Below are 19,098 nucleotides of genomic sequence, written 5' to 3' on the forward strand. Positions count from 1 at the left end.
TTGGAGAGGGCACCTGTTTTAAATGGACACACAGGAAATACCTATGTGGACTTTTCAGTCTGACCCTACATCTTGGTTGGCTGAAATGTGATCATGATTTAAAAAAAAAAAAATTGCTGCCCACAGACTGATGCAACTTGTGTGACAACATTTACTGGAAGCTTAAGTTTATATTTATTTTCCTTCCATTCAACCCTGGATTGTAGTGTAGGAAAAAAATAAGCCAAAGGGCAACACCAGTTTAACCCTCAAAAAATTAGTATTAAATTCCCCACACAGATTTAACATTCCAACTCACAATGATTCATTTTAAGCTGTATGTTATCTTAAGAAGCAGAAAGTTGTCTGCCATATCCATCTTTAAAAACTTTATCTATAAACTGTTGAAAATTCAATGTCTTGTTTTCTTATATATCGACAGGATATTTATTACCTCCCTTGTGAATAAATGCAAGGCAGTGTGTCCCCTGGACTAGAATTTATAAGGGGATTTCAGGCTAATTAGCAGCAGTCTACGGAATACCCAGTGGGGTCCAATACAACGCAAACCACTCAGAGAGACGGGCTGGAGGTTTACACCCCAGGTTCACGCCTGCACCCGCCCCTAGGCTCAGAGCACCCCACTTGGCCACCAGCCACTACCCCAAGGAGCTCTGCCTCAGTTCCCTGGGCTGGAAAGTGTTGACCTTGAGGTCACCTCCCTCACGGCAGGTTTCCAGTCTGGCCCTCGCCCCCGCCTGGCCTCGCCCAGGCCAGAACCACAGGCCACGGCTCCGCAGCTCCGCGAGCATTTTCCAGCCCCGGGCGCACGCGGAGGCCGAACGCCCACCGTCCCGGGGCGCCTGCGGGGCTCCCCCGGCCGCGTCCCCCCGGACCCGCGAAGGCCAGGGCAGAATGACGAGGATGACGACAGAGCTGACGCCACGGCTCCGGGCCCGGGCCGCCGGGACTGCCCGCCGACGCCGCCCCGCCCGCGCAGGTCGCCCGGCGCTCGCGGTCGCGCGGGTCCCGCGGGGCGCACCCGCCGCCCCTCCCCGCCGCGCCCCGCCCCCCGCCGGCCGCGCCCCTCTTCCCACGGCGCCCGCCCTTGCGCGCCCCGCGCCTCCGGCCCGCCCTCCTCGCCGCCTGGCCCGCCCGGCCTTGGGGGAACATGGCGCTCGTCCCCTGTCAGGTGCTGCGGGTGGCCATCCTGCTGTCCTACTGCTCCATCCTGTGCAACTACAAGGCCATCGAAATGCCCTCGCATCAGACCTACGGAGGGAGCTGGAAATTCCTGACGTTCATTGATCTGGTAAGGCCATACTCTTCCCTCCCCCGCCCTCCCTGCACCCCACCCTGTGTGTATTTGTGGGCGCACGAGCACCTGCGCGCGTGCGCGCCTCCAGCAGCTACCCGGTTCCTCGCCTCTTCCGCAGTGGTTGCATCTAAAGGCCTGGCTGCCTCCGTGGCAGCATCTTCGGAACCACCCAGTGGTGCCTGGTAGCTGGGGCACGTGTGTAGGTGGGGCGCAGCGGGTGGTGGGCTGTTTGGAGGGGAACACAGATCTGCTTCTGAGAGGTGACACTGGAAGATTCTCAACTAAGCAAACAGATCGACGACCTTTCATCAAGAATGAACTCTGACCCTTTCACCTTCACCCACAAGGTGCTTGCCAGAACATCCACCGTGGGATCAAGTTGCAACAGAAGGGAGCTGGGTATTGCCAAATTAGTTGGTACTGCCTCTGAAAGGACCAAAATCTTCCTGATAAAGAAGAGAAAGCATTTAATAAAGTCTTCTTTGCGTCTGTTTTTCCCCATTGTCAGTGATTTACTTCCAAACTCCTCCCACCGCCCCCAAACCACTGGGGAGAGAGATTTTCAAACTGCATCCCTGTAGGGCTTTGTAGTCTTTGTCTACCCACGTGAACATTTTCAGTCATTGCATAAGCAACTCCTCAGTTGGCCTTGGACCTAGGCAATTGAAATTATTTCTTGGTTACCTTTTTAAAAATATTTGTCCATTCCTGGTACTAAAAGGGCCAGAGAATCGAAGCTTCAGCCTGAGGATCATGATGATATATAGGGTGGAAGTTAGGAACTTCAGGGTGAAAGTAATTCATTTACTGGGTCAGACACACTGAATGATGATCAAATAGAGATAGAGAGTGAAAGCTAAATCGTCCAGTTCTAGGGACTAGAGAAAATGTAGCATCAGTTCCTAGGATGCTAGAACTGTCTGTCCAAGATCATACACCAGCTTGGCTGCACAAGATCAAAATGATCTTCCATTTTGATCAAGAGAACATGATACCTGGAAATATACTCACAGGGGTTTTGCTTAGAAATACCATCTTGTATTTGTATTATATTTGATGCTTTCAGAGAGGAATTTAAGTTCCTTTCATGTGCACAGAACCTGGGCCACACAAGATTTCCCAGGGTATAGAGTGTTTCAAGGGTTTCAATTTTCAGATGCTCATCTTCCATCTCTCTCTCTTTTTTTTTTTTTAATTGAAAATGATCCGCCACTGATGGTGGGTGATGTCTGCCAGTTTTCCTTGCTTCCCATTCATGTGAGAGGAGCACATGACCAGACTCTGTACTGTATTAATCTGTTCCTTTTGACAGTCAGAACATAGTTGTCACTAGGATTACCTTCATGTTTGATTGAACGATGAAGTTAGAGTTGTTTTCACAAAGTCTTATTGGGTCGATTGGCTTGTCAGTGAGAATTGGTTCTGCCAATGATGTTTATCGTGGACATTTGCCATCAATGGAGCTAAATCTGCACCCCTGAGTTTCTGATAAATATGAATCAGAAAATTCTAAATCACATCTCATTTTCAAAAGTCAAACTTAGTGTTTAGATATTACTGAAAAACATGTGAGTAGATTTTCAAAATTCTTTCAGGAACAAGGTGAATAAAATTCCTTTGAGGTCACTGCCTTATCTCATTCCTCTGCTAGACCTCAGTTAGAGGTGGTCGGTCCATTCAGTTGTTGCCAAGGAGCAATACTGAGCTAAATAGTTGGTGGTGACCCCACCAGAGCCACAGGGACTATAAACAGTTCTCAGAGCAGCAAAGTGTTAGGTAGCTTAGGGGTCAGCAGGTGAGAGGGGTAGAAATTGGTCCGCCCAGACCAGTATTGGTTTACCCAGAAAAGATAACTACTTCTCAGTTAGCTTTGCTTACTGTGTGAGCCTTACAAGTCTCACATGAAATAATATATTTTTCATAACCTTTACTTGACATGAAATATAGCAATTTGACTCTTTAAACTATCAGATGGCTTGTATTTATATAACACTTGATGACTGGAATTGCGTATCTTAAATAATACTAATCACCATAAACAGACTCTTGGCTACCAGAATTTGGGGCACAAATTCAAATTTGAAACTTTTACTTTGTCTCTTATTTAGAATACAGTGGTATAGAGGATTCAGCCCCTTCAGAATTTTTGCTCTTGGTGGCTCTTGATTAGAACATAATAGTTAGCATTAACCAGGAGTTTCTGTGAGAAAGCATTTCAAAAATATATTCATAAAAATAGTTGAAGTTTTTTTACTTATTATTATTATTAGAAGTTTACAGTCTTTAGAGCTTATGCCTTGTACAGGTGTTAAAACAACCAACCTGTCAATCCCTAGCAATAGCATGGGAAAATTAAACTATTATAACTTAACTTTTTAGTTAACTTGTAACTTTTTAAAATGTTTGACTTTTCAAGGTTTTTAATGATTAAAAATGATATAGAATGTATAATTGGTGCCTTATAATTCTAATCTTTTAATAATTCTAAGCTTATTAGAGTAGTTTTGAAAGAGAGTTTAGCTTCTTAAAATTTTAATGAGAAGGGCTTTTCTTTATAGCTAACTTGGATTGCAGAGTCAGGGAATACATTCTAGTGGCCACAGTCCAATTCCATGTTCTATGGCATCAGTTTACCAATCTTTAAAAAAAAAAAAAAGAAAAGAAAATAGGGTGATTATTCTGAATTATTCAGGTGGTGCCAGTGTAATCACAGGAGTTCTTAAAAGGGAGGGAGCAGAAGAGTCAGAGGAAGATATGACATGAAAGATATCACAGAAATATGACATTGTTGGCTTTGAAGATGGATGAAGGGGCTGAGAGCCAAGGCATGAAGGAGGTATCTCAAAGTTAAAAGGACAAGGAAAGTTTCACCTTGAGCCTCCAGAAGTATCATGGCCTTTATGATATCTTGGTTAGCCCTGTGAGACCTGTTTTGGATTTCTGATTTCCAGAATGATAAAATAGCAAATGTGTGTCATTTAAACCACTGAATTTATGGCAGATTGTTACAGCAGCAATAGAAAATGAGTATCCTTGGCTTTAAATTCGCTAACCTAGAAAAAAAAAAATGTTGTACTTACGTAGTGATTCAACCTGGTTTTTTATATATATTAGATAACTTTTTAATTTTACCCTTAACTAAAATACAGATTTTTGCCTATTTCATCTCTTAAACTCTGCAGAAGGGACATAGATGTAACAATGGATGATATGACCATCTATAAAACTAAACAACTTTGGAAAAGCTAGGTCTTTTCCTTACCATGAAGCAATTTAAATATTGCTATATACAACATGCCTTGCCAGGAGAAAGAATACTCCTAACAGGAAATAAGCTGGGAAGAAAGAAAATTTAAGCTAACTGATGTTCAAATTATTTCCTTAACCAACATCACAGCAAATGAATTTTCTTCAAATGATGCAGATTTGAACATTTATTCACTAAGGATAATTCCTCAAGTTACATAATAATTGTCCCCAAGGATAATAAAAATGAGTATTCAGAATAAAAGCAGCATATATACGTATATATACAAAAGTGTATCTGTGCGTTTGAGTGTGTGTATGAAAAAAAAGGCAACTGTATATTAAGACCTCAAAATAGCACTGGTGTATAATAGATATTTAATAATCATCTGGCTATATGGCAGCTTCCCAAATTTTCAATGTTCTATTTCTTCTTAAAACATTAAAAAATAGAGGGATTTTTGAAATACATCAACCAAGACTTTCTTCAAATATATATGGTTGAATATCTAACACACAAAACAGAATCAACTTCTCTGAAAAATGTGAACTGGACATTGGTCATTAAAAACTAAATTAATAGGTAAATTAATAGATGTTGGATTTAAGATGGTTTGCTTTTTAAAGATAGAAAAAACAAGATGAGTACCCCATTTGCTCTAGCTAATGGGACTCCCCAGTTTGAGAGTTGTCATGTTGTAGGGTTCTATTGAGCTCACTATTTCTCTTGTACTGACTTTTCATTCACACATTAGTAGAGTATTGTTAAAGCCCTTCCTTCTCAAAGTGTGGCCTGAGGACCAGCAGGATAGACCTTTTCTGGGAGCCTGTTGGAAAAGTGGAACCTCCAGCCCCACCCAGACCTCCTGAATCAGATGCTAAACTTTAGCAAAATCTTTAGGAGATTCTTCTGTGCATTCTGGTGTGACAAATACTGCTCTAGGCCACAGTGCTTTCGATTCATAATTTCATCTAAAATGGTTTGTAGGACACAGTCTCAATATATTAATTCTATTAACTATATATTTAAGGTGACTTTTGCTAACAATGTAATTAAAAACATGTAAAAAGTTACAACTTAAAAAAAAGAAAAATTATGTATTAGGCACCAGGGAGAAGTTATTTCATGCACTTGAAGGACAAATTTAGCTAGTCTTCAGGGTAACCAAGGTGAAAAGGCGTACATATTTGACTGCCTTGTCCTTAGTGTCATAATAAAGGAAACATAGCCATTTATTAGGAAATATATGCTTCTTTCCAAGCACTGATTTTTTTCAAGGTTTTTATAACTTAAATCACCATACCAAGAACACCGGTAGTATATTAGATTTATGCCTTTGATTGGTGTTTAGCAGAATAGATAGAAATATTCATATAGCTGATATTTCTTATATCGTGATTGTACAAAAGTCAAACATGGTCTTTTATTTTGACTGGGTAAAGGTTTTTGTAGAGGTTTAAGGTAATATAATCTAAGTACTTATTTTTATCTAAATCCCTATTGCAGAAGAATTTAAGAAAACCACAGAGGGAGCAGGATAAATAAAGGCCTAGATGTGGAAAAGCTTGGGGTGTTCAAAGAGCAGGAAATGGTCAAATATACCTGGAGGATATATTTTTTGCTTTTAGACATACTAAGAATTTTTGACATTTAAAAAATGTTCAAAAGGCAGAATAAACTGCTTAAGGATACTATATAATACATTTGAGCTTGTCTTATATTTACTTATATACTTATTATAAAATACATTCTTGACTCTAGCTCATGGCTTAATTCTAAATCAGAAATAAAATATCTTGAGATTCTGTATGTCATTATGTAACTGTAGTACTTAAGCTTTGCCAGTCAAAGCCACAGACTGCCATGAGAAGGCCAGCAGTTCACTGAACACTCAGTGAACAAAATTAGGTAGTTTTTTTTTGAGTGTGTGGGTATTATATCAAGAGGGTGAAAATGCACTTTTTTTTTTTCCAGTACAATCACACTTGACCCTAATATGTGGCACTAAAGCTAAGGATTAAGTAATGGTTTTTCCTTACCTGGGGGGAAAATGGTGAGTGTAATAATTTGTATAGAATCCTCTCCACCTTCCTTGAAAGTATTTCTTTTGGATGAAACATGAAACAGAGACTGGTCTTGTCAGAATGGGGGAAAGAGTTGATGATAGAATCACCATCCTCTTTCTTAGTTGCAACTGTTATTACACAGTCATCTGACCACTGGTTGAGGTCACTTCTTTCCCCAGCCCTGCCATCCCCCAAGTCTGGTATAACATTTAGCAAAATTGGTAGCTGCTCTTGAGGGTTTTCATTTGTTTCTCTGAGTTCCCTTGAAATGTCATGTTTCTGTGGAAGCGTGAACAATAGTACAATTTTCCATATTGAATCAGATGTTCCTGTGATTCAAGCAGGCTTGGGAAAATCTTACTGGTTCGGATTCTGTACCAACACAGCTTTCTTTTGTGTCTGGAAGCCTGTAGCTAGACCATTAAAAAGAGTATTTCACATTGGCAGTAGGGTGGTCCTGCCATAGTATGGGGAGCACACAACTCTGAGAGACCCCCCCTTGTTCAGATCCACTGTGGAGTGGAGCAAGATAAGGGAGGTATCTTCAACAGGCTTGATCAAAATAGGGGCTACTCAAGAGAAAACAGAGAAATTGCTTGAATTTGCAAAGTGACCAGAATACTGTCATTTTCAATCTTGAGAAAATGGGATGTGTTCATTACAGGAATTCTAAAAATTTAGCAGACAATAGTCTAGTCCCTTCATATGGAGACCTGTATGGCTGTGTTGTAAGTAAAAATTTTAATTTCAAAAGCAATGCATGAAATTGTAGAAAATTGGTACAATGTAGGAACCATAGGGAAGAAAATATATTCCATCTTAATTCTCCCTAATTTTCAGTGCCTCTCAACATTCTATTGTTTCAAAATTGTATTTATTTCAGGACTTCATACACACACAGAAGCATACAGAGTCAGTCTGCAGAGATATGTATTTAGTTTGATTTCAGGAAAATCATCTTTTTTGTAAGCTTATTTTAAAATTACAGAGAAGAATATATATCACTCAGAGACACTAATGTTAGTATTTTTGTCTTTTCCATCTCAGATATATTTTTCTTTAAAACAAAAGTTTAATGTATACATAAGGCTTTTATCATTTTTTCTAATTTACATACATCAGTATTAATTTGAGTAAACTTACATCTTAACAATATTTCCTCTTCCTATTCATTCACATGGTGTATCTATTTGTTTAGATCTTTCTTTCATTGTTGGGCGTGTGGCTTTTTTTTTTTTATAGAGGCATGTTTTATTTATTTGTTTGTTTGTTTCTTTGTTTATACATGCACTGGGTACAGTCAGAAGTGCGGGACGGTGAGAGAATTCACCAGAGCCAGAGCAGGGAGCAGAGCAGGCAGAAGGACCAAAGTACACTGCTGAGGGGAGCAGTGGGCGGCAGGAGAGGTCTGCGCACTATGTGGGACCCTCCTCCAGTGGCCGGGGAGCAGCCGGGGATCGAACCGGCGCCACAGAGGTCGCCGGCAGCTTCGCAACCCAGCGCTCAACCGCTGTGCCACCGGGGAAGCCCTGGGCGTGTGGCTTATTCTTACACATACTTTGTTAAATTTATACACAAGAACTTCTATTAGTGTTATAAGTGATAATTTTAAAAATTAGCCTTTTGTAAACCCTTTTGTATTTAATGGATATGTTTACTGAGGTGATTTTTTTTTTAAGATTTATATATTTATGCATACAAGAGCTGGAGTTTAGGCCAGAAGTGTGGGGGAGGGGAGGTTGTGGTGAGAGGATTCACCAGAGACAGAGTGGGGAGCAGAACAGGGAGATCCACTGAAATACACTGCTGAGGGATGCAGTGGGTGAGACAGGAGAGGTCTGCTGCGCTGTATGTGGGTCATCTCCCTGGCCAGGCATCAAACTCGTGCAGCAGTGGCTGATGATAGCTTGATAGTGTTAAGACTTAACCCCTTGCACTATCAGGGAGGCCCCTGAGATAATTTTTGATTTATATCAGTTATAAGACACAGCACAGACAGATCTGTGTAGGCTCCACTATCTCCTCCTTTGGTAACTTCTTGCACAACTGTGCTATAATATTTGTAGTAAAATATAATTAGGATATTGATACTAAGACAATCAAGATACAGAGTAGTTCCATCACCAAATGGAAACCTAGCACATGGCATGACTGTCTACATAAATTCTCCTTTATGGCCACACCTACCTTCACCCCCACCCTATCTGTGACCCTTGGCACCCATCAAATCATGACTTTGTAATTTCAAGTATGTTGTCTAAATAGAATCATATACATTTGATTTTTGAAATTGGCTACCCCCCCCCACCCCACACAGACTAATTCCCTGGAGATTTACCCAAGTTGTTGCATGTATCAGCAGTTCATCTTTTTATGGTATGGATGTACCTCAATTTGTTTCAACATATACCCATGAAAAGACATCTGGGTTGTTTTCACCTTTGAGCTATTATGAATAAAGCCAATATGTAAAATCATATACAGGTTTTTGTATAAAGATAAGTTTGATTTATTTGGCACTCTTTCTTTGTTAGGATCAAATCATTCAATGTGATGTTTGCTATAGATTTTTTTCACACCTGCTGTTTATCAGTTTGGGTATGTTTCCTTCTATTTTTAATTTCCTGATAGACTTTTGAAAAAATAATGAATGGATGCTGAATTTTTGTCATATGCTTTTAACTGAATTTATTTATATGTGTATATGATTTTTTTTTTCATTGATATGATGAATTACATTGGTTGATTTTTGCATCTTGAACCAGTCTGGCATCTCTGGGGTGAATGTATTTGATGTGATATATTATCTCTTCATGTGTTACTGAATTTGATTCACTAATAATTTGTTGATCTTGCCTCTCTATTCCTGAGGAATAATTATCTGTAGTTTTTTGTTTCTGTTGTTCTTTCACTTTGACATTAGGGTGATGCTGGCCTCATTCCTCTTCCAGGAGGCCAGCATTACCAAGTAAAATTGGTATTATCTCTTGCTGAAATTTTTGGTGAAATTTCTGAATGGAAACCATTGGGCCTAGAGTTTTCTCTCCTGGAAAGTTTCAACCACAAATATAACTTTGTTGATTTCAAATATAGGACTTTTTAGATTAGCTTTTTCTTTTGAGATTTGGTAATTTATGTCTTTCAAGGACTTTGTCCATTTCATCAAGTTCCGCATTTCTCTCTTACCTTACTGTAGCAATACGGTCTGTAGTGATCATCACATTTCATTCCTGGTATTGGTAATTAGTGTCTTACTTCTTTTTCTTCAACACTCTGCAATTCTCCTCAGTGGGAATGAGAGGCTGTAGTCAACTTTCTCCCTCTTGGCTGGTACTGGAAGTAGCTTTCATGGAACTTTAATACCTGTTTATTTCCACCTAGAATATTTTGCAAAAATATTTCCCATGCCATCATGCATTTTTTCCACAGATCATTTTTAAAGACTGTGTATTCCTTCATGTGAGTGTTTCTATTGATCGTCTTCATGGACATATGAAAGATATCTTTTTACATACATCTGTGATTACAAAGTTAAAATTTTTTTTAAAGATTTATTTATTTATACAAGAACTGGGGTTGCAGGCCAGAAATGCAGGGGGGTGACAGGATTCTTCTGAGACAGAGTGGGGAGCAGAACAAGTGGATCCACTGAAATACACTGCTGAAGGGAACAGCGGGTGAGACAGGAGAGGTCTGCTGCACCATGTGGGTTAGTTCCCTGGCTGGGGATTGAACTTATGCTGCAGTGGCTGTGGTAACTTCATAGTGCTGTGTCTTAACCCTATAAGGGTAAATTTTTAGAGGTGAAATTGCCTTACTAAAGTTTTAAGAAAATATCTTAATTTTAAATCAATCAATTTACACTTTCACACCAATATTTAGTGTTTATTTCTCTGTATTCCTACTAACATTATGAATACAGAAGTAATGCCATGACCACTGAAGGTATTTCAACCTTACCATCTTTTCTGATGGATGCCTTGCAGAATTTCTCCACATACCTCATGAATTTAAGTGACTAGTTATTTTTGACTCTGTTTATAAAACCCAGCTATACCTGACACATTTAGTTGAGACTTGAGCCAAACATAAATCTTCAAGTGCTTAATTAGGATCGAATTAACATGGGTGAAGTGAGTGAAAATAGCTTTCTATGTACACTCATCATATGCTTGTGCATCAATGCTTGTGCATTCCATTCATCTTGCATTAACATTATACTTCAACTGAGTCATGAGTGATTTATTAGATCCCATTTAAAAAGTCAAATGAGGAGTTTGAAGAAAGTGTATTTGTTAGACCATTGCATCTCCTTTTCTTTGTAATTACACTTACACATCTTCTAAAGCACACAGGAATATGTTCTTTGCAGAAGAGGTCACTTTGGTATCAGCCTGGTTCATGGCCAAGAAGAGATGGCACACTCTTTTGGGTAATTTGAGTAAGTTTCATAAAGTTATGGTCTACAGGAAGAGTGGGTAGTAATCTTAAATTAGACACAAAATTTGAGGGGTGCTAACAGGGGCAGGTTACCACTGTTGCCTGAGCATGCAGGGACTCGTAAGGGAGTGAGGGAATCAAACAGATAACCCAAGTTTCTTTTCTTCCTTCTGTCTAGGCTCCTGTCAGTTAACCTATCAGAAGTCAGAGAGTAAAAAAGTCTCTTCATATAGTGCACAAAGATCTACCAAAATGCATATAGGAATAGCTACGGCATTTATTTCCTTACCACAAATAGAGTCAGAAATCTCAGGCTGATTTGCAACCAATTGTATATGATGACAGAACATCCCTGTGACCCAAGATATTTATAGTTGAATATGTAAAATGATAATTCTTGAAATAGGACTTTTTAGCAAAATATACTGTCAATTTATTGAAGAAATATATGCTGCATATTAAATACTCATTTAATAGAGGCATAAAGCCTAAGAGATAGTGCTTGGGTTCAGAAATAAGAATGAATTTGAATCCCAACCTTTCCATCTACCAATGTCTGACTCTGGATAAATGTATTGCCTTCTCTAAGGTCTATTTTTTGTTTGTTTGTTTGTTAATTGGAATCCGTAACTATCCCATAGAATTGTTGTGAGGATTAGTTGAGATAATGTATGTCAATTGCATAACCCAAAGGCCTGGCTCATACAAGCTACTTAACAAATGTTATCTGTTATTATTCTAATTGTTACATACATACTTGTGACCAAGGACAAGAACTATGATTTGAGAGGATTTGGATCATTTTAGAATGAAACTAATTACTTAAGTATGATGTTCAGAAAGAGAGTTTAGTAATTATAGGTACAGACTCTGGAGTAAGATTTCCTGAGTTTGCAGCCTAGTCCTGTCTCTGACTGTTTCCTTGGACAAGTCACTATGTCTTAGTTTCTTCATTTGAAAATTGGGGATGAGAGAAATACATATATAAAAGGAAAAGATAAAACTTCATAATAATGTAAAAGAAATTAGAATTAACAAGCAACCCAGCTCCCGAATCTGAGAGAATATTTGTCCCATGAAATCATTTTCAAATAAGTAGTTGATAGTCACTGATATCTGCTGGTATAAAATCTGAAGCACTGAAACCTATTTCCTGTTACTGGTTCAGGAATGACTATCTGGAAAAACTTCCTTATTTCTTAGGGTGGTTGATATAGGAGCCCAATAGTTGCCTGATTAGTAAGTGTAAAACCCAGAACACGACTGGGCAGGAGGTAGGAAAGGGACTGAGAGAAGCACATTGCATCCAGGAGGTGAAATATATGCAAGCATATATTAACAGTAGTGCTTTCTGAGCTTGATAGTTTCTTTTTAATGTACTTTTATTACTTTTAGAGTGTCAAAGAACTAACCTATGAGTAGGGGGAATATTCCTTCTCAATAGAAAAAAGGTTCTTTGCATGAAAACTTGTAACACTATTAAAATGAGTTAGAATTGTACATATAAACTAAACTATTATTCTATTATAGGTCTGGGACTAGAACAGAATTTAAGTAAAAGAACCCCCTAATCAATCTACATGTCCTATTTTTTGACAAATCACTAGTATTAGACTATTCTGCTCTTGTTCCAGGCTGAGTAAGTAGGAAAAGAAAAACCAACTACATGCAATCATTGAAAACTATTGCAGAACAAAGGAAATGGAGTATTAAAACCCACAAGAAGAGCATACTAATGAAAGGTATTTACAAGAGGAAACCAAAACATTTTAGAAAATCATTCAAAAGCCTCAATGGAATGGAAAAGAACAAGAGTTCTTATTAGTATGCTTTTATCATTGGTCAGTTTCAAAGGTAAATTCAGTCTTATTTAGGCCTGTGTAAAATGAGAATGACTAAATGACTAAGCTGTTTTAAAGACTTCATGCATTCAAACTCTCCTTGTTTTTAATTGTGATTTCAAATAGCATAGAACTAAAAAGAAGACAGAGAAACTTGTGTTACAGTCATTGGAAGTAAAACTTGACCTTGACACCTCACAAGGTCATTCCCTTGGGCTAAGATTTCATTTTATGTGTATTCACCAGACTATCAGCATGGTCAAATGATGCTATAAGATTGATACTAAAATATTGTGCTAATTGATACAACAGATACTATATGATTGATTCTAATACTTGGTAAACCATTTTCTTAACGACTTCTGTGTCTTTAAATAATAATAAAGATTATCTTTCATTCTAGTCTTGGATCTCTATCAAATATATTCAGAGTTAATACGAGTGTATCATAGATGCTATTGCTTTAGACACAATTGCTTTATTCCTACTTTGGATTTTCACTGGAGGGCAGATGGCGTTGTAATTTAAAATGATTTTTTTCTACTAATATTTTTGTTTTTTTATATGTTAACTGAGCAAAACTCATAATTTACCTGTGATAAACATATTTGAACCAATTTCTGTTTTGTATAGGAAGCCATTATGATGTGACTTCATTTGCTATTTTGAAAATAGTCATTAGTGACCTTAAGTACACTATCAGAAGATTTAAATTGTAAAGGAAAAGTGACAGCTTTTGCTAAGAGTATGCCTGTCAGATGTAACCTCCCTTGCCTTTGCTCTGTTATTTTGTGGTGGGAGGATTTTTCTGCTGCAGAATTTTTCTCAGTTTGTATGCCCCCCTTCTTTCCTTTGGATTTTTTAGCATAAATTTCATAGTCCAACATTATAAGCACATTCTGCATACCCATAACCACCACAGTCCTTTTTGCCTTCAGTGTTAATCACTTAGAAAATCTGTAATCCTAAGTAAATCTAACTACCTACCCACTCATACTTGAGCAGCTGACTATGGCTAAAGAAAATCACAGAAGTATGCTGTTTGGTTCTGTTGATATTTATGACCTCAGATGTCATGTAGGCCATCAGTTCTGATCAGTGGTATACCACATTTCCCTAGCTAGTTGAATCTTCTGTTTGCATAGGTCTTCTTTCACCTTCTTTCCTCTATCCTCAAATCCTGGGCATCCCTTCCTGATTGTCTTACTCAGAGGACAATCATCATATTGGCCAAAGTGCATCATGAACTTGAAGCTTGTTTCAATAAGAAAACAAAAGCAATCATCGCTTCTTGGCCTTTTGGCTAATGATTCCAATGATAGGACATATCAAGACAGTAAAAATATCAGTGGTTGCCAGGTGTCAGGGCATAGCAGGGATGAATAAACAGAACATAGAAGATTTTTACAGCAAAAAATATGTTACCATGATGATGGATATTTATCAGTATATATTTGTTAACCCATAGTATATACAACACCAAGAGTGAATCTTGGTGTTTAGATTAACTGTTGAACTGTGCATGATTAGTGCGTGCCAATGCATGCTCAGTAACTATAACAAATTTACTATTCTGATGAAGAATGTCAATAATGGAGAAGACTTAAGGCACAGGGAGTATATGGGAAATGTCATTGTACCCTCAATTTTGCTGTGTACCTAAGAGTGCTCTAAAGATACTGTCTTTAAAAAATGATAAATATAAAATCAAAAGTGTGTCATTGGTACTTTCTATATGCTGTCACTATTGTAGAAAACTTCATAAACTTTTTTAGCCAGAAATATTGCAAACATCAAAGAGCTTTTAAAGGGATTTCCAAGTAACAGTGAATGTAGGTACCTCTGCATAATCCAGGAGAGCTATGTTAGGTTCCATTGAATAAAAACTCCATGTTCTAACTGAATTAGAGACTTTTAAAATTTGACCTTCAAAAAACTTTTTAAAGATAAATAGTGTAATATAGGAATGCATATAAGTTATTGAGCATAATTATTAAATTGTTTTGCTACTGTTTATTTCTATATCATATTTCTTTCCCACTCCTGCCTAGAGATAGCTGCTATCCAGAATCTTGTGTATATTACTTCCTTTTAAAAAATAATATGTACTTATGGGCCTCCCCGGTGGCACAGCAGTTGAGCTCTGGGTTGCGAAGCTGCCCACAGCCTCTGCAGCGCCAGTGCTGGTTTGATCCCCAGCTGCTCCCCAGCCACCAGAGGAAGGTCCCACATGTTGCGCATAACTCCCCTGCCGCCTGCTGCTCCCCTCAGCAGTGTACTTGGGTCCTTCTTCCTGCTCTGCTCCCTGCTCTGGCTCTGGTGAATCCTCTCACCCTCCCGAGCTTCTGACTGTACCCAGTGCTTGTATAAATAAATAAAAATAAATCTTTAAAAAATAATAATAATATGTACTCTTAAACAGTATATTCTGTTGGTTAGTTTTGCTTGATTAGGTCTTTCATGAAAATTGTGTTATTGTGGAGGCTTTCTCTATCCAAATAGAAACAGCACATCTAAATGGGTTAAACTTGACAGTACAATGAGCTATTGTGATATTGTTTACATGTCTGTGCTTTTTATTGCCTTCAGTACTGTGTAATTTGGCCTTGCAGCTGATTAGTTGATTAGAAATTGGAAGGGTGATATGTAAATGTTACTGCCTAGCTGACAGAATGATTTATTAGAAGCATATATTTGTGGAATTTTACCTGCTTTGTTGTTTGGGAGACCCAGTGCCGAGCTGAAATGTGTATTAATGGCAGACCTGTGGCAGCTGGGAAAAAAAATTCAACCAAAGTTGAATTCCATTGAAGTATTGTATTTGTTTGCCAGGGTCATACTGGTTTTAAAAATGTATTGACTTTTTCTATAGCTTCAGTCAGCATTGTTGAAACTTTCAACATTCAGGCATATAACCCGTAGGCCCCTAGTGCTTAGTTTTTGCCACTGCTTGTGCTGTTAGTTTCTTCCAATGTCAGCTGACAAAGGGCTCCTCTGGGCCAGAAGATTTACATGAAAAGGGCTTCCCTTTGCTTTTATAAATCTATGTATGGAACATTGAGCCTGGCTGTTGATTTTGGTCTCAGAGATGTTTGAATTATTGTTTTCATTAAAAATAGTCTTTTGATTTCAGTATTTTGTTTCTCTGCGCTTCAATGGAAAGCACTATCAATTATTTTTTATGAAGAAAGCAAGGGGGAGAAGGAAATGACATTTGGCCATAGCATTAATCTACAAAATGAAAAAAGCATTCATTTAGCTAGGAAATAATTGACCTCAATATTGTGAGGATGTGTTAGTTAAAGCCTACTAACTTTAAAAGGTCTCAGTGTTCTGATCTGACTTTATGCACTTTGTTTTAAAAGGCAAGCAATAACACTACATGTCCCTATAAGGTGCTGTTGGAGAATAAAATACTGTGGTCATACTGAAAGTTTTTGCCATCATTTAAGCTGACTTATAAAAGGTTGATTTTATTTTGTATCATCTCTGTATGCCTATATCAGAAGTTTTGATTTTTTTAAAAAAGATTATTTATTTATATAAGCACTGGGTACAGTCAGAAGCACGGGAAGGTAAGAGAATTCACCAGAGCCAGAGCGGGGAGCAGAACAGGCAGATTGATGAAACACACTGCTGAGGGGAACAGCAGACGGCAGGAGAGGTCTGCGAACTTTGTGGGACCCTCGCCCGGTGGCCGGGGATTGAACTGGCCCTGCAGAGGCTGTGGGCAGCTTCATAACCCAGCGCTCAACTGCTGCGCCACCGGGGAGGCCCAGAAGTTTTGATTTTTTTATAACTCTCTTTATTTGTATTGATGTTGAACTGCATTAAGTAGCAGGTGTAGGTCAGTTCATAAAAATGAGATATCAGATTTTTGGCTTTCATACTTCATTTTTATTGAGGGCAATGAAGTGAGAAAATATGATGGTGGATGGTACATGTAGAGACATCCTGGAGACCACTGAACCCAGTGCTCAAAAACAATCCTGGAGAACACACTCAGTAGGTTCAAGTTCAAGGTGCCTGCAAGAGAGGTCCACATCAGGCAGTCCTAGCATTGCTCAAATTAGGTAATCTCCTCATTTATCTTCTACCATCTTAGCCAACAACTGGGGAGTTATTGGTTATAGGGAAGAGGAGCAAGTGAAAGAGTCAGGGAGAGGAAGCATGGGCTTCCTCTGGCATGAGGAAGGACTGGCATGAGTCCTTCTAGAACAGAGCTTCAAGGAGGTAGAGGTCTGCATAAGGTGGGGGTGGGGGAGCAGAATTCTTAGAGGGCAGAATGAGGGATGCTGACCTGAAAATCAGAAAGACAGAATCCAGAATGATTTGTCAGACGTGACTACCATCGAAAACATAATGACTGAATTAATGGCCGAGCAAATATTTTCAGTTGGAAGAATGGCTTTAAATATCCAAAAAGATGCTAAATGGAAATGCTATTATTTCAGGAGTCTGGATATTTTTTAAAGATCATAGATCATACTCCATGGGAGATGTTGTTAATTGTTCATCACTGCATTCATTTAAACATTTTGATCCCTGCACGTAAAAGTGCCCTAGATAAAATAACAGTGGTTGATGCTATTTTTTGTCTCTATCATACGCCTTTACTTTTGTTCCAGTTCACAGACATCTGGCTTGAATAAAATATAAATGTTAGTTGTGAGCAGAGATAAAGGTAGACGTGGAAAAGTACTCATCTATTTTTTCATCAAAGCCAAAAGTACACTAAAACAAAGAAACAAATAAAACTTAATTGACACTTTTTAAAAAATATTAGCCCAGCATCCTGAAGGTTTGTATACACATTAGATACAAATATCTAGCATAACTTTGACCATTCCCAGTGAATCTATGCCTTCAGAAAGTCTCACTAAACAATACCTTTGAAGTCGACATAAACACAATGAAAGAAGTAGCCATTTTTCTTCTAGTTTTATTGAGCTACCAAGGATAGGCAACACTGTGTGACTTTCCGGTGTCCAGCATGACCACTCGACATGCATATTATTGTAAAATGATCACCACAGTAAATTTAGTTAACATCCATTGCCTTGTATAGTTACCAAAAATATTTTTTGAGATGAGAACTTAGGATCTGCTCTCTTAGCAACTTTCAAATATACCGTACAGCAATGCCAGCTATAGTCAAGTCATATACTCCATCCTCAGCACTCATTCATTATTCTTTTTCAAATTATGTTTATTGAGGTAAAGTTGGTTTACGTAGTTGTATCTGCTTTGGCGGTTAAAGGTTTAAACCTCTACAAATGTATATTTTCATACCATGCCCACTACCAGTGCCCCAATAATCTTCTACCATGTTCCATTGGGTCCCCTTTTTCCCCTACTCCCGCCTTTTCCACCCCACCTCTCTGGTTGCCTCAGTTTTGCAAGTCAGATGTCAAAGGTGTCTAATTGGTTTAGTTTTGACTGACCCTTTGTTTTGTTTCTCCATATTCCACATGTAAGTGAGACTATCCAGTGTTTGTCTTTCTCTTCTGACTTATTTTGCTTCACATTATTCTTTCCAGTCCCATCCATGTTGTCACAAATGGCAATAGTTCATCTTTTTGAGTAGTATTTCTTTGAATATATGTACCACATTTTTCTGATTTATTTCTCTGTCCTTGGACACTAAGACCGTTTCCATAGCTTAGCTATTGTAAGTATGATTATGATGAACAAAGGAATATTTCTTTGAATTAGTGTTTTTATATTCCTCATGTAGATACCGAGAAGTAGAATTTCTGAGTCATATAGTATGCCAATTTTTAATTTAAAAAATGGCCATTTTTTATCAATTGATTTGTTCACTCAGTAAACACTTTGTACACTACCATGTACCCTCTGCTAGGTTGTGGTAACACAATGACAAGTAATACACAACCTTCCCTTCAAAAATGCTGCCATCTTGGTGGGTGTCAGACTCAAATACTGAGAAAATGTGGAAGTATAGTGAAAGAGATGTATGGGATCTTATGATAATTAAAAACTCTCCTACAAATCATTTTTGGAGTCTACAGTAAGACTGGTGAGCACAGTTAAATCTCCTGCTTTGTAAAATGTCCATGCCCATTAGGCCTTGAACTGGTGAGTCTCTGACTGTATTTATGAGTATATACCATTTAGTTCACTGAAGCATTCTGTATAGCATTGACTGGGTAAATGTAATAAATGCAGACGTTTTCTAAAATGAGC

At 38.3% G+C, this 19,098-nt stretch overlaps 1 protein-coding gene across 3 annotated transcripts in view; it reads left to right on the forward strand.

Annotated features, from left to right (window-relative positions):
- The first annotated feature begins 1,105 nt into the window (after window positions 1-1,105).
- AIG1 (androgen induced 1) overlaps window positions 1,106-19,098 on the forward strand; it is a 219,048-nt gene continuing 201,055 nt past the window's right edge. For 2 of the 3 annotated variants that reach the window (XM_037520494.2, XM_054697896.1), the window contains exon 1: window positions 1,106-1,291. In XM_037520494.2, coding sequence (XP_037376391.2) covers window positions 1,151-1,291 — 141 coding nt within the window. In that variant the 5' untranslated portion in view covers window positions 1,106-1,150. Of the gene's footprint in view, window positions 1,292-1,644; window positions 2,569-19,098 lie in introns of those variants that run through there. The other variant, XM_037520495.2, reaches the window with a different exon arrangement.

This window comes from Talpa occidentalis, unplaced genomic scaffold (assembly GCF_014898055.3).
Source record: "Talpa occidentalis isolate TD23 unplaced genomic scaffold, MPIMG_talOcc4v2.1 talOcc4.2, whole genome shotgun sequence".
In the NCBI taxonomy this organism is placed as follows: Eukaryota; Metazoa; Chordata; class Mammalia; order Eulipotyphla; family Talpidae; genus Talpa; species Talpa occidentalis.